Below are 27,299 nucleotides of genomic sequence, written 5' to 3' on the forward strand. Positions count from 1 at the left end.
ATTAAAAAAACATTGTTGTTTTAGAATTTCCGGACGAAATTGTTGGTAATTAGCACGTTTACGTAAATATGTAATATATCTTTTATTGCTTTTTTTGTCCGTAAGTTGGCACAAACAAGCCTCTGTATTCTGGCTGTGGTAGTTCAATGCCACTGGATACCTCGAGAAAATAGCACTGATGCATGCTAAATGAATACATGCCCAAACTTCCAATAAAGACCAGCAAAGTCCCAACGAGCAGATTCTGCAAGGCCATGTGTTCCTATAGAGGTATGTGTATTACTATGGCATTTCAGGAGGTGGATTGGGGGTGTACACCCCTCACCAACCTCCCATCTCTGCCTGTAAGTGGGACTGTTATTGTGTGCTCAATTGAAAGCACACACATACACAAAAACACTTCAGGACATTTTTACTCCTTATATCCGTTCCTTTGACTTTCGAGAGTATACTCGTCTGACTCACTCACCTAACCCCTCTTTATCCTGGGCTTTTAAGAGTCCATCTCTGACATACTCCAGAGAAAAATAAATAATAATAGATACTGAAATGAGTGAAGAAGAAAGAGAGAGAGAGATAGAAAGAGAGAGAGATGAGTGGTGGCTCTTCTGGTGGACAGGCAGATGTGAGAGAAGCACTGACATGCTTTACAGTGATTCTAGTTGAAGTTTAGCTAGCAGGAAGATTAAAGCAGTTCTACTCCCCTGGCGACAGGTGGTATTTCTTCCTCCATCTCTTCTCCATCTTTCTGTCTCTCCTCTCTTACTCATGATGTCTTTCTACTTCTGCACCTTACTCTCTTCCTCCCTCTATCTCTCCCTCTCTTCTTCTTTCCATCTGTATTTATCTGTCTTCCTCTGTTCTCTCTCTCTCTCACACACACACTCATTCATTCTCTCTCTCTCTCTCTCTCTCTCTCTCTCTCTCTCTCTCACATACACACACATACACACACACACGCAAATACTCACACATATATGTCCACACACACACAAATGCACACACATATACATCCACACACATACACACACATACAGTGTGAGAAGTGCACTTCACTGATGGAGTGTGGGGATGGGACACTAACACTGCCCTGCTCCCCCAAAGATTTCTCTCTGACTTCAAAGAGTCCTGCTGTGACAATGAGATATGAACGCTTCTGAAGGTGGCTGTGGCAGGTGGAACTGTGTGTGTGTGTGTGTCTGTGTGTGTGTGTGTGTGTGTGTGTGTGTGTGTGTGTGTGTGTGTGTGTGTGTTCAAGTGTACTGATGTACTGCAGATTTGCGTGTGTTTGTGTCTGTGTGTGTTAGTGTGTTAGCAAATCCTTCCTGAAGATAAGTCATTCTTGTAGACTTAAAGAAGCCCTATGCAGGTCTGGTTATTCCTTCGCTGTTTCTGGGTTTTTGCCTGATTTGGGCTCGCATTTTTCAAGACATAGCTCCCCCTGCAGCTTCGGTAGCAAGTGACTGCTACGCTAAACCCCCACTAACTAGCGAGCTAGCCATCAATAAACCAAGCTAAACACATAGGGCTCACAATAAAACGGTCGAGCAAACACATTGTTCAAGAGACTATCAAATCACATTACAAAAACGAAGTTTACCCAAGGGTAGGCTACTTACAATTTCAACAGCAAAAAAGCCAAGTCCGAGTCCGTTTTGCAGTCTTCTTAGAAACTGCAATCTGACTACATTTTCGAGTATTTCCGCTGAGTTACATCCGGATGTGTTCGGACCGCGACCAGAAAGTTGCATATTCGGTTTTTCCGCGGAGAAGCACTAGGGGGAGACGAAGCACCCACCAAACGACCCAAAAAGTGTTGTAGAACCATCACAACGACTCTCAACCTGCATAATTAAGGTCATTTTTGCTCAAATTGTTGCATAGGGCCTCTTTAAAAAAACACACACACATTCTTTCCTCCTTCCTACAGTGTCCAGACTTCCGGCGTCCACGTGATATCTCGGCCGACTGGGTAACGGGCAACCTCTACTGGACAGACCACTCCCGCATGCACTGGTTCAGCTACTACACGGCCCACTGGCGCAGGCTGCGCTACTCCATCAATGTGGGCCAGCTAGGTGGACCCAACTGCACACGCCTCATCACCGACATTGCTGGCGAGCCCTACTCCATCACGGTCAACCCCGTCCGAGGGTGAGAGATGCTGACGGAACTTCCTCTCATCTTCTCCCAAATATGATGCCCACAGATTTTATTTTACATTTTTTGGGCTTTTAATGCATTTTAATCTGATAGGACAGTGGAGAGACTGACAGGAAGCAAGTGGGAGAGAGGTGGGGTGGGATTGAGAAATGACCCAGGTCAGACTCGAACCCAGGTCCCTCTAGGCCATTGTTTCTCAAAGTGTGGTTCGGGGACCACCACTGGTGGTCCGCAAGCGAGCAGACGTGGTTCTGCAACACTGCCTATGTAAGACATGTCAGTTTAAATCATACGAATCGTAGTCTGACACAAGCAAGGTGCAAAGACAATAAGCAAGGTGGTTCAGTGAGTAGGCCGATTGTGTAATATACTGTTGAAGTAGGTTTTGGCAGGTTAAGTGTTTGTGTAGTTGAAAGTTCAATAGAACACAGGAAGGAAATATAAACAATAAGAATGGAGAATAAAATATGTGTTCTTGTCTTTCCTGGCACATGGGTCTGAAAGTGTAATACTCCTATTTATTTCCCTTATTTTTTTTTTTTCTGCCATGTCTTGGCTTACTCTGACATATATATATAATTACTTAATTTGGCATTGAAGTCAAAATATTACATTTTTTCATCTCAGATGTTTATATTTCATGGGCAAATGCTCTCTGTCTCTCTTCTGCTGAGCACTTGAATACTGAGTAGGAATATTGTCCTCCCAAGAGTCGTTTAGAATATTCTTCAGAATATCAGCCACGCATGCATGCATCCTGTCCCACTCGTGTAGCTTATGAGTATTAAATGTGACGAGGTGTCGACAGATGCAAGAGCCATTTTCATAAACAGGCAGAAGGAGGGAGAGATCGGGGGTGCTTAGAGAGGGCAGATCCTGATCTTTCCTGGCTTGCGGGAGTCTATGCAGGGGATAGGAGAGCAGGGTATGAAAGATGCACCATGTCTCTGTTTGCCTTGGTATGTTTTCTGTTCCCGTCTGTTCGTGTTGTGTTGTGTTCTTTCTGCTCTTGTTTTTGTTCCTTCTCTCTCTACCTCCTCTCGTTTTTCTTTTATTTCATTTGATTTCTATTCCCTCTGTTTCTTCTTCTGTTGTGTTTCCCAACTCTGCTATTCTCTCTCTGCTGTTGAGGTTTTGGCTTCACAGCTCAGAACTCTGCTGAGTCAGCTTATCTCTGATTCTCTTTTTCCCAATGCACCATCTCATCTGTTTTAGTTTCTTCTCTATACTTACCTAGCAGCCTATTGATAATTAAAATGTCCAGTATATTTAGGGTTTTCATTTGCCCCATTGGATGAGCAGAGTCTCCATGTGTGCACACCTTTGCAGGATGATGTACTGGACTGTAATAGGAGACCACTCCCATATCGAGGAGGCAGCTATGGATGGGTCTATGCGGAGGGTCTTGCTGGATAAGAACTTGAGGAGGCCTACAGGTATGTCCTCACCCCCCCCCCCCTCCCTCCCACACACACACACACACACCTGACCCATAGGTGTGTTTACCACCACTTCATCCTCACCACAGGGCCCCCATCACCTCTCTCAACTAACCCTAAGGTACGCTCCCTCCTCCCCTCCTCTACCTGCACTACTTCGCCCAGAGGCCCTCCACCTAGTCCCCCCATCTTCCACACACACACACACACACACACACACATACACACATACACCTAGTTACATCCTGGCTCCACTTGGCCACTGCACTCACTTTGGTGTCCTAGACTGTCCACAGGAGTCTGATCTGTCCAGGAGCATTGATTGATTGATTGTTTGTTTAATCTGACCATCTCATTTTAAGATATGATACAGCATTGCACCATACATAAAAAAAACAGAGTCAGGATAACACAATAAAGCCCAGTGTCAGGAGTCAGGATAACACAATAAAGCCCAGTGTCAGGAGTCAGGATAACACAATAAAGCCCAGTGGCTTATTTCCATTGTGGTCCCTTGGGGGAGGGGGAAAGGGCAAGTGGCAGCAGATCAAACATCAATCCATGCATACATTAAATAAATATTTTAAGACAATACAGTAGTAACAAGATTGGCATTTGAGCCATTTTTTCAGCGCCTGCTTAAAACCTCCTAAGCTTCTGACTGGCAACCTGTTCCACAGACTAGTTGCTACATACAAAAAAGACCTAAATGACACCTGAAAGTGATGTAAGTGATGTTATGCGGTTTCTAAGCTAAAACATGATGAGCCAATGGCAGTCCAGTAGCTCCGTGCAGGCAGATATGGCCAGTCAACTTCACCTTACGGCTCCATAGAAATGTATTGGGAGCCTTGATATTTGTCCGGTTTTATGGGATTTTATAGTGATATGAGTTGAAAAGGACAGTCAAATGACATATGTGGGATCAACAGAACACCGATACACAGAAAAATGTCTTTCAATCTTGATTACATTTTCTGTAATTATGTTAAATTAGATTTAATTCTCTCGTCCCAGATCTCCACTATTTTAAAGCAAAGGCTTACTCCTTAGCAAACCATAACGAAACAGTGCTCCACCACATCTGTGGATTAAGCCACACAGTCAACTCAAAGTAAGATAAATAAAGATGTTAATTGTTTTCAGCATTGCCAGCATTGTATATAAAATCAGTGTCACTTGGAGGAGACTTGTAGCAGCTAGATAACTAACGTTAGCATAGTTAGCTAACCGCTGCTAATAACGTGCTAGATTCGTCACGTCAGAGAAGCATGGAGCTGTGCCACTGATCTTTATAGATCAGTGGGTTGTGCACAGTAGTGTAACATTTATTCACCATATAATAATAAAGTTGAAGTGGCTCTGCAATGTAGGCTATGTTTCCGTTTTTTGGCAGCACCATGTTCCTTACATGACATGGCCCAGTGTCCTTGTAACATGCATGCCAGTCTATCTAGCACAACTAATATGAATATCAGTGAATCACACTCGCCTCCCATTTTTGAGTTTGTAACCAAAAAAAGCTAGATATGAGTTTTTATACATGTGTCTCCATGTCATACTGCAGTCTTTTAACCGATTGTAAATTATTGTAAATTAATTTAGGTCTGTGGCTCTCTAAAAGAGCCTCTTGTGCTGTAACTTTTACAGTCTTAACAGCTACTGTACTATTGAATTTCTAGACAACTCCGTTAACTAGGGGGCGTGGCTTTTGCGAACGGTCAATTGCGAGGGAGGGAAGGAACAGAAGTGATGTTACCCAACATTGCTTAGAGCACCTTTAACTCCAGGAGGTACAAAATCTGTAGAGCTGCCCCTGGTGGAGTAGCTGTGCACATCTCTTACTCTGTTATAAAATAATAATAAATTATTAATTAAATATTTTGGGACAGCCCCGTACACAGTCCTATGTACCATGCACAGGTGAATCTGAGGGATTCGATCCTCTACTTTTAACCACCCAATAGTCTCAAAATGAGAAGAGTCAAGATGAGATCTCATGGGGAGGTTCAGAATGAGCCTTATAACCTTATTTTGAGCGTTCTGAAGCCTATGTTTCAGGCGCTTTAAGACACCATGACCAGCATGCATAGTCAAAATAAGGCTGAATTAGAGCACCTGCCAGAGTCAGTATCTTTTTCGCTTGGCCCACTCCAGACAAAGCAGTCCAGCACACATCTAATGTAACTAACTGAGTCCCCTACAGTAATCTCAATATCTCCAACTAAAACCTTAAAACCAGGGTATCTTTTCAGTTTTATCTAGACCCAAACAGTACGGCTTCTGTTTTCCCTAAGTGAAGTGCAGGCTAGCCTATTGTCTGGCATCCACCTGCTGACATTCAATAGTTCTGCACTAAGCGTTTTTTCAACTATGTTCTTATCTTTGTGTGAAACTAAAAACACAGAATCATCTGCATATAACAAGAGTTCACATGAACACACATACTTTAATAAATAAAAGTAAAATGACAGTCATTTTAAAGGAGGTTTCAGAGTGATTGATCTAGCCAGTTTATTATAAATCAACTGACATCAGATAGATAGATAGATAGATAGATAGATAGATAGATACTTTATTGATCCCCAAGGGGAAATTCAGGACATCATAAACCCTGATCTGTCAGAGAGAGTGCAACAGACTCAGCCTGACTTACATAACCTTCTTTCATCATGTTCATCATGCTCTGACTGCCCCAGTGGACTTTGGGATAGCAAAACACGAGAGCTGATACTGATTATATTTGAATGTGTTTGGGTCAGTTAGTGTGTTATGTCATGAATAAGATATAATCAAATCAATAGAAAGTATTGAAAGCGTTCCCAGGCAGAACGAGATTGAGGCATACTGTAGCAGTATTTTGGCTTCTGCCAAAAGATAAATGATCTGTGACATTCACTCTTCATTTCAGATCTCTCTTGCATAACCTGCACATAAAAAAAGATGTCCAGTACCCTGCTAATCTTCCCTAGCAGTAATATTGACGATTTCACCATTATAATCGAAAGCACTGACTGCAGATTGATTGCGAAAGCACTGACTGCAGATCCTCCTGTTCCACTGTTTCCCCCTCTTCAGGGGTGCTTTGGGTGGAGGAGGAGAGGTGGTGCATCGCGGCACGCAGCCAAAGTCTCTCAGGAGGTTAAACCCCAGTGCATTAGCCACACATATGCCACTTAATGGGCTCCTTCACGGCTTGCGTTGGACGGGTTATCTCTACTGCCATCTAAAATAATGAGCTTAAGCACTCGCAGAGAAGAAACCAACAAAGCTTGTTAGTGGACATAAAGGATCATAGTGTTGGAACTGTCTTGAGATATGGAGGTTAATATGTATTTTACACTTCCAGAGAAGAAATAAAAAACGTGTTGGTGGATATAATGATATGTATTTTCCCAAGATGCTCTGTAACAAATGCATTAACTGTAACAATTACTTGTTAACTGTACAGAAATTGATTGGGTCTGTGTACATACACAGACATACATATCAAGACAAACGCTTTATCAGACAAACGCTTGTGGTTGTGGTAGACTCTACCTCACTCAACTGCTATTCAACATAGAGTCACCATGTTTTGGGAAATATGCTTGAAGGAGGATCAGCCAAGAGGCTTCACAGCATGCGTGTACCAGACAGACTAAAAGCTCAGCATGTCTTCTCTCTCTAATATGCTACAGGATGCCAACGAATGAACAATCAATACAATGTCTTTGGCTGCAACTATTTATTTTCTGGCTTCAAAGTCGATGCAAATGAAAGTATCAACAAAAATACATTTCTTCGAAAAGCACAAAATGTGGTCAGTTCCCGTGCCATTATTTCACATTCATCACAGGACTGTCTGTTCTGATCCGTTCTGGTCTGTTCTTCCACCCCGCCTGTGTTTCTGGACTCTGCAGGTCTGGCGATCGACTACTTCAATCAGCGGCTCTACTGGGCGGACGCCGAGCTGTCCGTCATCGGTAGCGCGCGCTTCGACGGCTCGGACGTGGTCGTGGCCGCCAGCAGCCGACACGGTGAGTCCTCCCGCGCCGCACCAACATTCACCCTCCCACAATTCCTCAGCAGCCCACAGCAGCCCACCCACCCCCTTCACCCTCCCACAATTCCTCAGCCTCCCCCCACCACAACAGCATGTTCTCCCACTTCAGCTTGACAAGCTCTATACCCACACCGCGGCTGAACATTCTTTGTGTGAAGCCAAGCGTATTAGGGAGGTGTGCTTCAAAAGGTATGCTATTCGCAGCGGGGAGTAGTACCCAGTGCCTGGCAGTTTACCACTTACGCATCGGCAGCATGCTGTACTTGAACGGCCCCTAACACAACTGAACAGCGATGAGGTGAATTTAAATAGAAGAAAAGGCAGTGTGGCCCTTGTGGCTTACTTCGTCTATCAGGGCCCACCATGCGGCCAGTGCTTTTGGACGACGGCGAGCTCTTTTTTGGACAGGCTGCACCTGGCTGGCACGGAGCAGTGCTCTGTCCACAGCGATACGTGTGTTGGATTGATTCACCCATAATTTATTGAGTTGAAATGGCGGTAACATCCCGCGGTGCTGTCAGGATTGCGTTCCATTTGCAGTGAGCTGATGGTGGGCTTAGCCACCATGTCAGAGACAGGACTGGAGAGAGAAAGACCGAGAGAGAGAGAGAGAGAGAGAGAAAACAGGAGGGAGAGAGAACAGGAGGGAAAGAGAGCAGGAGAGAGAGAAAGAGATATATATATAGAGAGAGAGAGAGAGTTCTGTTGATTAGCCACACCAATCCTCTCTCCATACCAAGTGCCAGTAAGAATAGCATCTGCTGGAGTTAATTTCATGCCATTACCCACTCCTGGACCGTGGCGTCATCTCGTCACCTTGTTTGCATTGGCCACGGCATCACCAGGACAGTCACAGGAATGTGCTCATGGCTATGTGTTGTCTCCTCTTGGCTCCACGCTGGTGGGTGTCGGTCCTCCAGGCGTTTCCCAGCCGTCCCGCATTGACCTGTTTGAGGACTACATCTATGGCACCGGCGTCAAGCACGACGTGTTCCGCATCCACAAGTACGGCAAGCACCCCGTGGAGCGTCTGCATCTGGGGACCGAGAAGCCATCCAGCATCTTGGTCTTTCATCGCTTCAAACAACAAGATGGTAAGTACACACACACACACACACACACACACACACACACACACACACACACACACACACACACACACACATACAAATGCACACACACAAATACACGCACACACACACACACACATACACACTTGAAATAACAAGACGATAAAATCCCCCTTCCCCAGAGCTGAATAATGACTTTTTTTTATTGTGTAATCCAATCCCAACAGGATTCAATGGTTGGCTGGTTTGGATTTATTATGGGATGCAGCAAAAAGCTTGACAATCAATCATGGAGAGATTTTTGTTGAGTTGTTACCTAACAACCAACTTCAGCTGTCAAGGGGAGAAAACACAAATGCATATGGCCACAGATTAGCTCTATCTTTCTGTATCTGATATGCACATACACATGTCGAGTTCACACACACACACACACACACACACACACACACACACACACACACACATGTGGGTTTGCACGCATGAACACACATATGCACAACCCCACACACACACACACCCTGCAGTGTTTCTGAGGCCTCATCCATGGCCTTAGATCTCACTCACCCGCAGGCGCCAGTGATCACTCACAACTCACATCAGACATGCTTACACCAAACACACACACACACACACACACACAGTCAATCTTTCTCTCTCACATACACACAAACACACATTCAGCATTCTCTCTCTCTACCTATCTATTTCCCTATATCTCTCTCTCACTCACTCACTAATTCACTCACTTGCTCACACACACACACACACAAACACACACACACACACACATACACGTACACACACAACTCTTATTGAGGAATTGCATCCCCTCGTCTGCAGAGGAGTCTGTGCCTCATGAAGGCCAGAGGTGCAGTAGACTTGTTTGCCATCCAGGATCACTGTGTGGAGCAGCCATGCAGAGGAGCTCTGTCTCTACCAGCTGGCAGTCATTGTTGTAACAGCAGGAGTTTTATCTGTGTGGTGTGTGTGTGTGTATGTGCATGTGTCTGTGTGTGTGTGTGTGTGTGTGTGGTGTGTGTGTGTGTGTGTGTGTGTGTGTGTCGGTGTGTGTGTGCGTGTGTGTGTGTGGTGTGTGTGTGTGTGTGTGTGTGTGTGTGTGTGTGTGTGTGTGTGTGTGTGTGTCGGTGTGTGTGTGCGTGCGTGTGCGCATGCGCTCGTTTGTGTGTGCGTGTGTGCATGCACGTGTGTGTGTGTGTGTGTGTTTTACACCTTGGCACAGCACAGTCAGAGAGGAGAAAGCAGTGAAAAACCCTCTCTTCCCATATAGTAAGCTGCGGCTTCTCCAAATTGCTTTTTTTTTCCACTTCTCTTTTCTTTTCAGTCAAGCATTGGCTCACTTGTGCCTGTCTGCCAATGACCTCCAGAGTCAGGTTTGTTTGTCGACACGCTTGGCGAGAGCTGGCGCAGGGGATCTTTAGCGGGTGGCTAAGCCCACGCTAATGGCCCCTGTTGCGCCATTCCCCGGCGCTTCATTAGTTCTGTAGTTGTGTGCCTGGTTCAGTGGTAGCGCTAGCGAGTGAGCAAAGGGTTTTGTGCCACAGCTGACAGAAGAAAAGAGCAAAATCTGATTGTGTCCTGACTCTGGCCTCAGAACCCCTTGTGTCTCCCCATCTCTCTCTCTCTCTCTCTCTCTCTCTCTCTCTCTCTCTCTCTCTCTCTCTCTCTCTCTCTTTCTCTCTCACTCTCTAAAGTTAGTCTTACTCTAGACAAAGCTCTGAAGGGACATTCAAAGTTTAGCATACAGTAGCATACTCACAGGGAGTGTTCCGTTCATTACTGTCCTGATGACTCTGATGAAAGCTAACACAGTGCAGCGGCCTTCTCATTTGATTGTATGGAGACTGTCTGGGGGGGAAAGCAACAAAGGATTTAAAGTTAACCAATGGATTTTACTAATCTTATGCAAGATGTATCCAGCAACAGTGACTCAACAGTGCCTCTCATAGTCTATCTGTTGCAATATGAAAACCATACACTGAGATATTAGACTGAGGACTGAGATCCATATTGTATATAGAATCCGTACAGTGTTCCTACCATAGAGTGTATTATAGTGTATAATTTTGTTTGCCATAGAGCACACATTGTATTATTAAATAATCATTAAAACACAATTTCTAACCCCACACAATCGTATTCTCCCACCAATGCTACGTATGTTATATAAAATATAGTGCTGCATGGCCATTCTCAAATACATTTTTCACATTCTTTATGAATGGAATGACCTAAAAAAACACGTATGGTCCTCACACTAGTAGGCCACTGTCAAGTTTGCAGTTTGTGCCTTTGAACAGAAACTAGACCACCATCCAGTTCAGTAGATAAGTAGATGAATGTAACTCTCATTATAGGCATTCAAACTGTATATCTGACTGCAGCTTACTGCTTGTGTGTGTGTGTGTGTGTGTGTGTGTGTGTGTGTGTGCCTGCGTACGTGTGCCAGTTTCCAACCCGTGTGCGAAGATGAGCTGTGACTTCATGTGCCTGCTCAACCCGAGTGGCGCCACGTGCACCTGCCCGGAGGGAAAGATTCTCGTCAACCGAACGTGCACTGACACCAACACCTCAGGTATTCGTGCTATAACTTCTCATTTTTTAATAATTTAACACCCTCTTCCCCTCGGAAGCAGCTGCACTCTTCTGCTCTGCCCTGTAACGTACAGCATCTCAGGTAAATCTCCGGTAAATACTCTCTCTACAGCATCTCAGGTAAATTGTAGGTGAATCTCCGGTAAATACTCTCTCTACAGCATCTTAGTTAAATACTCTCTCTACAGCATCTCAGGTAGATTTCAGGTAAATCTCAGTTAAATACTCTCTCTACAGCATCTCAGGTAAATCTCCGGTAAATACTCTCTCTACAGCATCTCAGGTAAATTTCAGGTAAATCTCAGTTAAATACTCTCTCTACAGCATCTCAGGTAAATCTCAGTTAAATACTCTCTCTACAGCATCTCAGGTAAATTTCAGGTAAATCTCCGGTAAATACTCTCTTCCCCTCGGAAGCCGCTGCACTCTTCTGTCCTGCCCTGTAACATACAGTACAGCATCTCAGGTAAATTTGTCACCACTTCAGGCCTTTCACTGTAAGATGTTGTCTCCTTGACGACGACTCTCCTTCGCTCAGCCTTCCTGTCCAGCCATGCTGTGCTTCAATGCGTTTGAGAGAAGTGTGTTTACATGGTCTTTCTCTCTCTCACACGCGCTCACACTCCGCCCTCCACCATCTCTGGAAGCGGCTGCAGCCGAGTGTGACGGGGGGGGTGGCGGGTGCAGTATGCCTCCGGGGGGGGGGGGGGTGTATTTGTCAAAAATGACTTTCACTGTAACAACAACATTGCGCACATCTCCATCCTCAAATTATTATTATTGGGAGGGGCTAGGATGTAAACAGGGAAGAGAGGAAGGAAAGGAGAATGGTGTTGAGAAGAGCCCACTGGAACTAGCTTTACCATGTTACACTTTTGTGCCTGATAATGTTGTTGTTCTGCCCTACGAATGCACAGCATAGACGGTATGTCTCCTTATTCTCTCTGTTCTCCTCTGTGTCTTAAGTTGCACTAATGTACAGTATGTATTGATCGAAAGCAACTGTGAGCTGTACTGATGCCCAAGATAAATCGCGCCCCCCGCCCCTCGGGACAATAAACTTGATCTTATCTGATCTGATTTAATGTACTGTTCAGTAAGAGCACTGTTTAAATGTCACTGTAATCACACCATGCCACCACTGTACTGTACTATACTGCATCACACTGTAAAACCCTATAATATCCCAGTGCTGCTTTATTCTAAGTCCTGCTTATGATAATGTCTGTTATTGTCCCGTAAATCCCTGTTGAGTGTGGAGAGGATGAAGGCTCTTCAGAACTGGCTGCGGTGCGTCCAGGCCTTACTCACTGCAGCAGATGCATGCAGAGTCTGCTCAAGGTCACTTTCCTGTCACATAGTCCACTAAGCCTCCTGTCAGGCCTTTCATACCTGATTCGCTCCTCAGCACACAACATACTGTATGTTCACACACCGTGTGTGTGTGTGTGTGTGTGTGTGTGTGTACGCGTGCGTGCGTGCGTGTGTTTGTGTGTGTTTGCGTGTGTGTGCGTGTGTGCGTGTTCTCCTCTACAGGGGAGCTGTGTCGGCCGGCGTGTGAGAATGGGGGCCGATGCGTTACCAATGAGAAGGGCGAGTCTCGCTGCTACTGCTGGCCCAACTTCTCTGGGGAGAGGTGTGAAGTGAACCACTGCAAAGACCACTGTCACAACGGTGGCACCTGCTCTGGATCGCCCCTAGGTAGGCTGGTGTGTGTGTGTGTGTGTGGTTTGAAGTGAGCCACTGTAAAGAGCAGCGTGTACTTTAAAACACTACTCCTCATGGACTGAAGGAAGGCTGTGTGTGCGTGTGTGTGTATGTGTGTTTTTGCTGCTGCATGTTTCTCTTGGAAGTAATTTGATGCAGCTGAGGGTTACAGCATTCAGTAACAGTCCCTGATACACATGCACAAACAGACACACACACACACACACACACACACACACACACACACACACACACACACACACACACACACACATGCATTCCTGCACGCACATACGCACACACAAACACACAAACACACAATTAAATGAAAACTTTCATTTTCAACACACACGCAGATGTTGTAGTACACTACGATGACACAGAAGATGACACAAAAAAAAAACATTTCTTTCCACATCCTTTCCACAATTCTTCACCAACTGGTTTATGTCCCGTGCTCATCATGTTTAAAGCCGCAAAAGAAAATGCTTGATGGAAAAAGCTGAGTCTGTCGCACTCACTAAGTAAACGTATTTCTGAACAGAATGTAAAGTGGTAATTAGAGCCATTGTTCTTCAGGATCACTGATCATAGACACCTGTAATTGGATACTGAGACGAAAGTATAATTTAATTAGCATACTTCTTTTACTGCCTACTGTAGGACTTGCCTAGGACACTCTTTTCCTGCCCTCATCTGTGCTGAGGTGATTGGCACTTAATGAAGCTCATTAAAGTATGATTAAACAGCAGTACACTGTTCACGGGCCTGTTAAGAATCAGGCCCAGAAATAGTGTGGGTATTGTCAGTGTATTTGTTACACTGGAAAGCCAAGCACAATAATGGCTGGCGTGAAAGGGAAAATTATTGTTTGAGGTAATGTAGTATCTAATTTAATATGCTCCTACCCATGAAATTGCAAGTGTACGATTGGCAACAATCCATTGTAGGTGGTCCTGTTGGTTCTTGAAGGGTCTACTTTTTTTTCTTGTTGCTCACAAATCCAGTGTGGGGGACTGTTTGTTAATGCATAAACTTATGTGAAAACTCTGACACAGGAGCACTGAGAAGGAAAATAAATCTTACCATCCTTTCCATGAATATAGAGATGCCGTTAGTGTTAAGAGTGCCATTGGCCCCATGTTATCAGAGGCATGTGCCATGACCATGTTGTTGGCCAGTTGTTGGCAGGAAGCAGTGGCCATGGCTTGGGAGGGTAATCTTGTCCTGCCCACTGCCCAGAACTGATTCCCCAAAAGCCCAGGGCACTGCTGTATCCAAAGAGCTGAACAACAAAACACAATGTACTACTCCCACCTCTCTGGAATGGTAGGGCTGAACTACCAGAACAGAACATATGACTGCAGCTAGGGCTGCAGCTATCGATTCTTTTTGTAATCGATTAATCTAGCACTTTATCGATCGATTAATCGATTAATCGGATAAAAACATTTTTGCATTTTTAAACAACCAAATGCATAACGAAAATGACATGGCTGTAAAATGATCAAGCAATTGGCACAGAGGTATTTATTCTAACTCCAACATTTGGCTCCAAAACTAAGCCCATTTATAGCAATTTACCCATTTAGTGTTTATAAGTGCCAGTGCCAACAATTAAATAATGTTCAAAATGCGCTCTGTAAAATTGCAGCCTCTTGTGCATGACTTAGCTGGGCGAACAAAGCTGTCCATACTATGTTGTGAAGTGCTGGGAGGGAGAAGAGGGAAAGCAATTTAATGTATTAATATGCACAAGTTTCATGCTGTAATCTAGACCTGACATCAAAGTAAATATCTGTTTTATGTAGATTTCTACACCTGCAGCATTTGCCATTAAGCTACTAACAAATTATTTTACCACTAGGCTACTAAAAAATAGCCTACCATTAGGCTACTAACAAATAATTTTACCATTAGGCTACTAAAAAATAATCTCTGGGGTGAGCCTATTTGCTATGGTAACCTAGCAACCTGTGTGTGTGTGTGTGTGTGTGTGTGCACGTGTGCTGTGCGTGAGGGAAGATGAGGGTGCATGCATGTGTGTATAAGAAGGGGTTCTTTTTTAGGCATACTGTCTTTAGGGTGACCAGATGAGATTGGCTGAAATTCGGGACGCTTTTTTTTTTTCGCGGGGTGGGGGGGTTGTAGGCCTACATAGACTATTATAAAAGATAATGAATTTTTTCAAACCTGTACCAAAACACATTTTTATTCAAACATCAAGTCTGCCCTCCACAGTCATTGTGAAAAAAAAAAAAACAATGACTGCGTAACAGTGCAAGTCAGACCTTTCAGAATAAGGATAATACCCTAACGCTAATAACAAGCCTTGCCAAAACTATGGGTCATTAAGTAAGAATACAAAATAATTGTTAGATTACGGATAGATTAAGTAGATTAGGCTATGTTAAAACCACATCGACATTAGGCCTAACATATTTTTTTGCACACATGACTCCCTATCGGAGAGAAACACCAAACATCTTCTACACACTTTGCAGAATGCTTTCATCTCGCCGCTTAAGGCTTTGTCAATCCATCGGTACCTCCTCCACCCACTCTCCCCGGTACCTGCATAGACGCTTTTGCTTTTTTTAGTGGCGGTTGGGGTTCATTCAAGGAATGAATGAAAATGAGCTAAAAATCAGTGCATATTAAGCCCCTAATTATAGAACGCCAAAAAGAAACAAAGTAGCCGGGCTGCATCCAGACACTTAGCTGCCGGGCCGGGGCTGCATGCAGTCGACTCAACCTCTCTACGGACAGTTTTTAATGTTTATCAGAAAATAACTACTGAGTATTCTGATTGAGTTTAATTTTCGGGACAATTAGGGCAGGATTCGGGACAACTGCTTGGATATCGGGACTGTCCCGAATTTTTCGGGACGTCTGGTCACCCTAACTGTCTTGCAATTGAACATGAATAAGTTTACTACTTAAAAACATCAAAGTTAAACATTATATCACAACATCGCTACAAATACAGTATGTAAAATCAGCCAACATTATTGTAGGCTATCTAAAGGCTACTTTAGATAGCCTGACGCTTGGTGAAACAGCATGGAGTGGATGTTTTCGGTTCAGATGCTTGTGTTCTTTTCCTTTTTGAGTATGTAAAGATCCCAAAACTTTGCTTGAAAACTTTAGACATTCTCTGCCATTTATGGACATCTTGACTCCGCCATTGCGCCAGCTAAATTCAGAATGTATCACGATTCACGCACTAGTGGTGTGCTTCCTGAACAATGGTCCGTGTGGAACAATCAGATCCCTGCGCATATAGCGCGCGTCATAGGTATTTAACGAGGCTTCGAGGCAGGGTTTTTGCCTCAAGTAATTTTTGTAATCGAGTTATTCGAGTAACTCGATGAATCGTTTCAGCCCTAACTGCAGCTCTGAAGTCTCTGGCTTTAGAAGAGAAGAGAACATGCCACAGCAGCTCTGGAAATGCATGGCTGAAACACCACATGGCACTGTGACCATAGAACCGTAGAGCTAAGCGAAAGAACAAAACATGCCACTGGGACTGTAGAACCACAGAACTGAGAGACAACAGAACATGGCACTGGGACAGCAGAATTGTACAGCTGAGTGAGAGAATAGAACGTGTCAATTTTTACTGAGTTAGAGAACAGAACACATCACTGCGCCTTAGAACTGTAGAGCTGAATGACAGAACGGAACACATCACTGCAACTCTAGAACTCTAGAACTGAGAGAACAGAACATGGCACTGCCACTCTGGAACGGTTGAGCTGAGAGAGAGAGAGGATGGAGTGTGACTCTGGCGCAGAAGGGCAGGCTTTTCTGACACCATCCTCTGAAGTGACAGCTGGGGAACAAACACTGAAGTGCAAGCTCTGAGCCTGCCAGGGATCTCAACTGGGGAGTCAGCACAAGAATGAATCCAATCTCATGTCATTTTCACAAGCGGGAGAGGGAGAGAGAGAGAGAGAGAGAGAGAGAGAGAGAGAAAGAGAGGATAGAAAGGGAGAGGGAGAACATTGTCTCAGAGGGAGAGAGGGGGATGGATTTGAAAGAGAAGGGGCACTAAGAAAAGAGGAGAGATGGAGAGAGAGAGAGAAACAGATGACATTGAAAGAAGGGAGAAAGAGAAAGGGAGGGCTTAGAAAGAGAGAGAGAGAGAGAGAGAGGGATAGATTTTAGAGAAAAGGAGTAGAACAAAAGAGTGGAGAGATGGTCAGTATACCACAAACATCTGGTAGTGGTGCATAGAAAAATTCAACACTACTCTGAATGGGCTTCCATAGTGGCACAGCAAGGGGTGGGACATACAGCATTACCAGAACAAGACAGGACCGTCGGGACAGGAGGGTCATACAACATCGATGGAAAATCCTAGCACAACCCTTTCCCATCCAATACAGGCAGCACAGGAAAGCAACAAGATCAGAACACAAGACATGGAAAGGGCATTGCATTGTGGCACATTGGACAACAACAACAGCACATTGCATCTAGCACTATCAAGGGCCTCACAATGAAGAAGGAACCTCACTAACCACCACCAATGTGCAGCACCCACCTGGGTGATGCATGGCAGCCATTATGTGCCAGAGCACTCACCTCACACCAGCATCAGGTGGAGTGAAAGAGCCCATTGCACTGGGGCAGATTGAGCCAGTTTGGGCTAGGAACCCCCTACACTTTGATAAGTGTAGTTGGATCTTTTGTGAGCACAAAGAGTCCGGACCTCGGTTTAACGTCTCCTGCGAAGGACGGCATCTCCTACAGCGGTGTGTCCTCTCCTGTGGTCTGGTGTATTGGGATTGATTTTCGGCCACAGGGAAGATTCCTACCTACTAGCCACCCATCAACAGCACTTCCAGTAGCAACTCAGTTTTCCCAGAAGGTCTCCCATGCAGAATTAACCAAGCCCACACCTGCTTAGCCCCAGTCATTCTTTTACAAGTATATTTTTGGGGCTTTTTTGCCTTTATTGTTATAGGAAAGTGAAGAGACTGACAAGTAGCAAGTGGAAGAGAGAGATGGGGTGGGAACTTGGGCCACAGCGCCCACTAGCCTCAGGAAGTCAGACAGACACAGTGAGGTGAAGCACATACTAATCCCGACGCAGTGAGCTGCCTGCTACAGCGGCGCTCGGGGAGCAGTGAGGGGTTAGGTGCCTTGCTCAAGGGCACTTCAGCCGTTCCTACTGGTCAGGGTTCGAACTGGCAACCCTCCGGTTACAAGTCCGAAGCCCTAACCAGTAGGCCACGGCTGCCCCTCAAATTCTTCATGTGCTTGGCAGAGCAACGCCTTCTCAATAGTGCTACGGAGGCGATGGTAAGGGTATCTGTGGGTCTGACTGCTGGGTGAGAGTGAGACTGGCATGAGAGAATAGGGTATTACAGTAGGTGCTGTTTATAGTGAGTGTGGATACAAGCCGATATCATCAAGGGGTATTAGAGCTGAAGGATTGTGTGTTTGTGCAAGGTGATCATCAAGAGATTATCATCTGATTACATCTTCGTTGCTAAAGTATCTTGCTTAAACCATATTCTAAATCAATTTGTATTGATTTGCCATCATTCAGTGTTTTCTGAATAGTTTCTGCACAGGTGTTTGCAGAATGTTTTAAGTATAGTGTCCACCAACACACAGCTTGGACAAAATGTCATCGCAGGTAGCCATAATTATATGATGGAAAGTAGTTGAAAGCTGTGTGCTGTGTTTTTATGCCGCTAGCACTGTGAGGTGATATGCTGTGTTTCTCTTCACTTCAGTTGTTGTGTTGGATGAGCCTACCAGGTGTCCATTTCTGCCTAGCAGGCCTTGGAGGTGATCCGCGCTGGCTGGTCTGCCTTTGTATCCGGCGTATAGCTGTGTGTGTGTGTGTGTGTTCTTGTGTGCCTGTATTTTAAGCAGGGTTTCTTTCGGGCCAGGGTGCAGACTGATGCAGTTAACACGTTCTGCGAGGCAGGAGAGTTGGCTCTGAATGAGCGGATGGGTGCAGGGGGCAGAGACACAGGGCAGCTGGTGCCAGCTACATTCTCACCGTGCTCTCTCTCTGTGCTCGGTTTGGCCAAGAGTGTGTGTAGAAAGAAAGACTATCTACTATCTTAGAAAGTGTTGAATTATGCATAATGCTCTGCTCGCCAAACCCACTCAGACTCTCTCTCACACACACACACACACACACACACACATACACACACTCTCTCTCTCTCTCTCTCTCTCTCTCTCTCTCTCTCTCTCTTTCTCTTTCTCGCACACATTAAACACACACACACACCTTCTTTCTCTCTCTCTTTCACACAAAAACACACATTCGCAGACATATTCACACTTATGCACTCTTTCGATCTTTTCTCTTACTTTCTGTCTCTCTCACGCTCTCTCTCTCTCTCTCGCTCTCTCTCTCACACATCACATACACACTCACTTTGCTCTCACACACACACACGCACTCTCACACGTCACACACATTCACACATAAACATTCTCTCTCTCTCTCTCACACACACACACTTTGTATCCTTAGCCACCTGTGAGTAGATTTTATTTTATTCTTTCAGTGCGAGCCCCATCGATTCTCTCTAAAAAGGTGCACAGCCATAAATATGCAAGTGAATGCTTTTTACTGTTTTGATATTTATTTTTCATTAGTCATCGGAACACATCTTAAGGGGGCCAAACAGCGACATTCTCCTGCCTTTTCTTCCTTTATTTCTCCGCAATAGAAGCAGCGACCTGAAGCCGAAGCGCTCGGGTCCGACTGCTTTAGTCATTTAGAGTTAAATAATGGAGAGGCAACCTTTTGGGAGGACGGAGTTCTCTGGTTCGTTTACGTCTCGAAACAGAGGGATGTTTGGCGGAGGCTGGAAGTGAAATGAAAGAGATGGCCACCACGGATACCGTATTTGAGTTGGCCACTAAGCATGACCGAAAAAAACATAACGAGCAGATGGAGCGCCAGCAGTGTGACAGAACGTGGACTTCACGTTGCGCTGGTCTGTGATCGTCCAGAACGACGGCAGTGACAGATGTAAGGCCGCTGCTTCGCTTAGCGGGCGTTCCACATGGAGGAAATGATATCATGGGCCACTGAAATCAGAATACAGACACAATCATTCGGTTTAATAGTTTTGTTTGTTTCTTTCTTTGTCTGTTTGTTTCTTCCTGATATTTTGGTATTTGTTGATGTTGTATGTTGTTGGTAACACAGTGTCAGAGATGAGAGCCATCATCTCCCACAGCCAGCCTATTGGAGTGCTTTCTCGGATACCTCCATTTATCCTCTGGAGTGGCGAGCTCAGAATGGTGTATTAGTGTAATAGATCCGACCTCCAGACAGAGCAGCCCATATCCAACTCCTCTGAGGGAAGCACACAACCACAGGAATAAACGACTCAAAGAGCACAGGCTCTGAGCAGCCAGCAGACCATTGTGGAGAAGGATGGCTGAGAGGGGGGGAGAGAGAGAGAGTGAGAGTGTTTGAGAGAGAGAGAGAGAGAGAGAAAGAATGTATGTGTGCTTCTGTGTGTATGTTGTGTGTGTCTGTGTGTGTGTGTGTGTGGACTTCTCCCATAAGGGACCGGCTCTTTTTCAATGGGGTATGACCATCCATTTCCAGCTCCTGTTTGTGGGCAGGCAGGCATTCACACTAGCTGGGAGGCGGAGGGAGAATTTGTCAGACGGAGGGTTGCGGTGGGCAGACAGACCTGGTGATAAAAGCTATCATGGTGGCGGGGCAGTGGCTGGCACACAGCCAAGTGACCGACCGGCATCTCAGCCCTGACTGGCTGAGATGATGTCTTCCTCCTAATGCTATGCCGGCACACACACACACACATTCACACATACACAGACACACACACACACATCCCATGTGCAGCCTGTCTGATTATACACAGGGAGAATACTAGGTTGCGTTTAAGACTGAGTGCTTTATGGGCGTTTGATGCTGAGGTGTGGATGCTACAGTCTGGATGGGAGCCTATAAAGTTTCCACAGGGGCATGTTAATGGAGAGCTCTGATGAAAATGATTACACACTCTGGGATGATATTCAAGCAGACCCTGGCTTCTCTGAACCCAGAATCAAGGCGAGGAATCAGCTTCCAGACTGCTGATAGATTGATTTTTTTTGTGTGTGCATGTGCGTGTGCACGTATGTGTGTGCGTGCGTGTGTGTGTGTCCATGACTCAGGAGACGTTTCCTGCAAGTGAGTGACTGAGTGAATCTGTGTGTGTGTGTGTGTGTGTGTGTGTGTGTTTGGTGCATGTGTACAATATTTCAATTTTCGATTTGGTTTAATGCCACAGAGTTGACGATGCCAAGCGAGGCAGTGCAAGATGAATTCTGATGCTGATGGAATTTCATTCTCCATTTATTTTCATTGTGCCCCAGTTGATGGACGTAGCAAACCTTTCCAAAGGACTACCCCATGCTGCTCTCGCGGCTGGAGGTAGATCAGAGGTAGCCGCTCTTGGTCTGAAAGCAACAAAGATTTTAACAAGGCATTCACTTTGTCAAACAAGATCAACGTCTCTTTAAGCAGAAGGTGGTCAAGTCAAGCGATTTTAATGGCCTTCCTTCCTAGTGGGCCAGAAAGCACTCTCAGTCTAATCCCTTGTTTCTCCTCCTCTGTCTCCCCCTTGGCTCCTCACCTCTCCTCTCCTGTCCTTTCCTTACGCTCGTTTACTCTCCTCCCCTCCTCCTCTCCTCTCCTCTCTCCCCCCTCTTCTCTTCTCCTCCCCTCTCATCTCTCTCCTCCCCCCCTCTCTCTCTCTCCTTCCTACTCCTCCTTCTCCTCTCCTCTCCCTTCCCCTCTTCCCCTTTCCTCTCTTCTGTCCCTTTTTGCATTTCTTCTCTCTCCTCCTCTTCTTCCCTCTATACATCTCCTATATTCTCCTCTCACTTCTTCTCTCCTCTACCCTGTTCTCCTCTCCCACTCTCATTTTCTCTCCTCTATTCTCCTCTTTCTCTAACCACTCCTTGTCCCTCTCCCCCCTCTCCTCTCTCTCTCTCTCTCTCTCTCCCCCTCTCTCTCTCCCTCTCTCTTCCTCTGCAGGGAGGCCGACGTGTCGCTGTGCAACCGGCTTCACGGGCCCGCAGTGCGAGAGGCCAGTGTGTGACGGCCACTGCCTGAACGGCGGCACCTGCGACGTGAGCCTCGGCAACCAGCCCACGTGCCGCTGCCTTGCCGAGTACACCGGGGACCGCTGCCGTTACCGTGAGTCCCGCTTTGACCGACCAATTGACCTGAGGGTCAGACTTGACCGACTGTCTGCAATTTACTCTATTTGTGTTATTATTTTGGACTTTTAAGCCTTTAATTGACGGTTTCAGTGAAGAGTGGACAGGAAATGAGTGAGAGAGAGAGCTGGGGAGTAGGTCCGTTGAAATGACCCCAGGCCAGATTCGAACCTGGACCCTCATACGGTGCCAGACGCTGACACCACCACTGCACTACGTGTCTGGCCGCTCCCAATTTCCTCTACTTAACGTCACCCTGTTTCCATTCCCCCCGCTGTCCACCTTCAACAACAGGCACAGGGCAACCAGGAGGAGCCCACAGGCAGCCACAATCACACCAGTAATTAGTGACTCTTACAACAGCCATGCACACAGTAGGAGAAAGCAGGCAGGGCAGCATAATCAGCTTACGGCTGTAAGATGGCATAACACTGGACATAAGCATGCAGCGAGTGTTTCAAGTGCTCTATAGGGCTCACCAGGTTTCTATACGTTTCTGTCATTAGGAGAATGCAACAGCGCTGTGCTGGGCCTGAGCTCTCGGCTCGGACAGCAGCTATCTGACACGCTAGCGTAGCCACGCTGCAGGGGTGAGATATGACCTTACAGACGTGTGTCAGCCAGCGTCAGTGTGTTAGAAATGACCTTGCCTTGGCATACCGTCACGTCCACACGTCAACATGTCCCATGCTTGTCATGTTGCACACTCTGAAGACTACCAGTGATGTAAGGATGGAAGTGTCATTATATTCCATATCTATAATATTATATATTATTATGACCGCCGCGAAAGGCTTGGCGGTCATATAGGTTTAGTCAGATTTTTTTTTTTTTCTTTTTTTTTTTTTTTTTTTTTTTTTTTTTTTTCGCATGTCCAAATTTCCGTCAATGATTCCCGGGACACTGAAAAGACCGGGGTAGACAAAAACTTGGTGGGCATGTAACCCCATATGGATAGCATGGAACCATCGTTTTTCGTTTTGATCTGTAGCCCCCTAATGCTGGACTGTAACCCCAAAGGAGGGTAGGGCAGACACAGTTTTCTGTGAATATCTCGAGAACCGTGAAGGTTTAGGAGGACCATTATTTTTTTGTATGTTGATCTCAAGGGGCCATGTCAACGCATTCCATAACCACTCATTTCATGTATAGCGCCACCTAGTTAAAACAAAAAAAGTAAAATGAGGTGGTGTAATTGAAGGTATCTGTGACCTAACATAGTCAAAACTGCACAAAATTGGAAGTGTAGGATCATTATGACACCCTCTGTATGCACGCCAAGTTTTGTGGAATTCCGTTCATGGGGGGCCACACAATAAATTAATTTATGTTACTATACACCAACTGGCCTGTAGGTGGCCGGAGACAGTTTTCTGTGAATATCTCGAGAACCGTAGGGCCTAGGAGGAGGTCCACCTTTTTTTTGTATGTTGGTCTTAAGGGGGGCATGTCAACCCATCCCATTACCACTTATTTCATGTATAGCGCCACCTAGTTAAAAAAATTAAAAAAAGCATAAAATTAGGTGTTTTCATCTCAATATCTCTGGCTGACAAGGTCAAAACTGCACAAAATTAAAAGTGTAGGATCATTATGACACCCTCTGAATGCATGCCAAGTTTTGTGTACTTTCGTTCATGGGGGGCCTTACAATAAAATAATTTATGTGTACATTTAGTGACATTACACCAACAAGGATTCGGGACACTGAAGACCGGGGTACACAAAACTTGGTGAGCATGTACCCCCATATGGATAGCATGGAACCGTCATTTTTCGCTTTTTTCATCTGCAGCCCCCGCTGGACTGGACCCCCGAAAGGAGGGTAGGGCAGACACAGTTCTCTGTGAATCTTTTTATGGTATGTTGGTCTCAAGGGCCCACATAAACCTGGCTCATAATCACTCATTTGTGATTCCCGGTAAAAAAATGAAAATCAGTAGGATTAAAAGAAAGCCAAAATAAATATTCATCATCATCATCATGGCTGCATTTTCAGTATTGGCAGAAGTAGTCGTTTGTCCACTAGATGGCGATCGTTGCAGTGAGGCGTAATTTTGTTGGAAGTTAAAAGGGGTTGGAAAAAAACAATGGACGCTTCATACAAGGACTGTAATTAATCGCGAGTTTTAACATCTAATAAGGATAGGACCATGTTCACATGAAGTGTAATTCCCATTTCTTCTTGAAGCGAAATAAATCTGAGGATGTTTATCGGACATGCTTGGTTTTACTGCAGGCACGTTAATCTTGTAATATCAATAAGGACCTAGGTAATGTTACCTTTAGCGTTGGTTGAGTGATGGAGGCATTTGATTTATTGCATTTGTAGAAAACTATAAATGCGGTTATACCAAGCAAATGTATAGCAGCACTGTTTGTATCTTTTCGACTGTCATTTATTGCGCGTGCTACAAAATCATTCTGTGCAATGGAAGATTTACCAACGTTATAATCCGGTCTGATGCAGTTTTGCCTATACATGCGTGAGACTGAGACGCCTGTTTATTTTGTTTTAAGATGCGTGCAGGGTGTGAGAGGGGGAATCGATGTGCTTTGATTACAGCTTGGTAGTTGTAGTCTGTGAAATTAAAAAGCTGCGTGTGTGGAGAAGTATCCAAACAATGACACCTTCATTTCATTATGGCTGTTTTAGCAAAACACCTTAAGCTACTGTGTAGTAGTAGGTCCCATTTAGAAGTGGCTACTTCATTTTATGCCATTGACTCATGGAGCTGCGTGAATGTTATTACAACTTTTAAGCCCGCGATATGACAGTTTAAGTCCGGCTTGATACTGTAGGCGAAGCCATTGGTTTCAAAGGAGATTTTATTTGTAAATGTTAGCATAGCCTATTGACAATTTATGTTGTCAATAGGCCTACCTTATAATCCTACCTGTAGCTTAGGGGAAGCTAACAACTTTCTATTAGGATCTAGTTTGTTAGTTACCGTTTTGTCATAACTCCCTGATGCATTTTGCATTTAGAATAGCCAGAGCGTGTATATCTCAATCAATCGAAAATTAAACAATATCGGTGCCTATGGACTAGGCTGGGTGAACCCAGCCTGATCTGCCCGCTATTTATTTTTTTGATTTCTTAAAAGATTGAGCTTGGTCTGATGAAAGCCAGACTAGCCATGGACCTCAGTTAAACAATGCAAGGGAACATGAATCAGCCTATATTTGCACTAACAATAACGGACAAAAGCTCTTCAACGTTGGCCCGTTAAAATGTGTATGAACAGTCTAGCGACGATTTCATCAAGGCCCATTTGGACATGTCAGTTATTTGCACCACTGGTTAGATGTAAACAGCACTTTGTTTCAGACTAGGCTACTGTTACTTAATTTGTGCATTAACAATAACGTTTCAGACTACTGTTACTTAATTTGTGCATTGACAATAAAGTATTACATGAACTAAAGATGACTAAAATCTTATGTAGAAGAAGAAACATTCACAAAATCCATCCATCCAAAAAAAATGACCTTTGTTTTGATAGCTGTTGAAAACGGCATGGAACTGACAGAGATGTTTTTGTTTATAAATACATAAAAATAAATAAATAAATAACATTATGCTGATACCTTTTGCTTTTCCCAAATACAATGTAGCCTACAGGTGTAAGTGACCTTTCATCAATCCAGTTGCAATGGATGAACTGTGATGAACTGCCCTACTTGTGATTGTTTAGAGATTTTTAAAGGTTTTATAACAATTCTACATCTTCTTTGGCTATTCTACAATCTATTCACCTTTTCAGCACCAGTAGGGTACTTTCTGTGCAGCCGCACACACACACTCAGGCATGCCAAACAAGCATACACAAAAGTTTCAAGAGTGGGGGATGGAGTAAAATATGGAGACAAATTGAAGTGTGATTTATTTTCGCGGAACGGATGTACAGGACTGAGCGGCGGTCATATTTTGTACCGCTATGCGGTACATCTAGTTTACCAATGGGTAGTAGGTGAGGAAACATTAAATAATTTATGTTGTGTCGTTTAGGACTTCTGGGGAGGGGTAGTTTGTTTTAGTAATATATGTGTCCATTGTATGGTGTTGTATGTTAAGATATGTTTTGTGCTTCATTGCATACCAATTCTGTTTTGCTAATGATTTCTTTACCTTGCTTGTCTTTGTGACTCTTTTAGTCAAGTTCATTTTATACTTAAATAACAATAATGAAATGAAAATATAGTTTTACACTTTATGTGCAATACTACATTCTGGCAATAAACCTGGCCATATATCAGTAAATAACAAGGTTCTCTGAAAAGACTGAAAAGAAAAAGCAGGCATTCTGTCTCAGACTCACTGACCGGTCAACCTCTGACCTGTGCTTTCTCTGGACAGATATCTGCCATCACTACTGCGTAAACGCCAAGGCCTGTACACTGTCCGGCACGGGCCATGTGGAGTGTGTGTGTCCCACGCAGTACGAGGGGCTCAGGTGTGAAGTGGACAGGTGTCTGTACTGCCACGGGGCGCCCTGTATTGTCGACCATGACTCAGGAGATGTCTCCTGCAAGTGAGTGTGTGTGTGTGAGTGTGTGTGTTTGTGTTTGTGTAGATGGAGGCCTCAGTTTGACTTGACTCAGCTTGACTTTGATGAGTCTTTGGAAGTTTATTGTGTGTGTGTGTGTGTGTGTGTGTGTGTGTGTGTGTGTGTGTGTGTGTGTGTGTGTGCGTGTGTGTGTGTGTCTGTGTGTCTTTGCATGAGTATTAAGACAGTGTGCTGACATGTATGGTGAAGTGCATAATGAGCATTCCTTTGCACGTGTCCAATTTTTAGCATCTATACTTTATAAACACCTGCCTGCTTAGACTGAATGTAAAAGACTGCTCATACAACCATGAGCAGAGCTGCATGCATTACCAAATAGACTGCCACTGAATCATGTAGAGTGTACAAGACATCATCAGTCATCAGTCCACACGCACACACATGCATGCCGTCATCTGGTCTCCTAGTCCGTACACCAGCACTCACTATGTCAGGACATAAGTCAGCCAGTCCCCACACAGAC

General features: G+C 44.8%; 1 protein-coding gene across 1 annotated transcript in view; it reads left to right on the forward strand.

Moving 5' to 3' along the window:
• LOC125288217 (low-density lipoprotein receptor-related protein 1B-like) overlaps positions 1-27,299 on the forward strand; it is a 271,541-nt gene that overhangs the window by 233,155 nt on the left and 11,087 nt on the right. The window contains 8 exon segments of the mRNA XM_048234393.1: positions 1,931-2,154; positions 3,493-3,599; positions 7,505-7,621; positions 8,568-8,741; positions 11,188-11,313; positions 12,870-13,034; positions 22,081-22,242; positions 26,626-26,800. Of these exon segments, the coding sequence (XP_048090350.1) occupies positions 1,931-2,154; positions 3,493-3,599; positions 7,505-7,621; positions 8,568-8,741; positions 11,188-11,313; positions 12,870-13,034; positions 22,081-22,242; positions 26,626-26,800 (1,250 nt within the window).

This window comes from Alosa alosa, chromosome 23, assembly GCF_017589495.1.
Source record: "Alosa alosa isolate M-15738 ecotype Scorff River chromosome 23, AALO_Geno_1.1, whole genome shotgun sequence".
Taxonomy (NCBI): Eukaryota; Metazoa; Chordata; class Actinopteri; order Clupeiformes; family Clupeidae; genus Alosa; species Alosa alosa.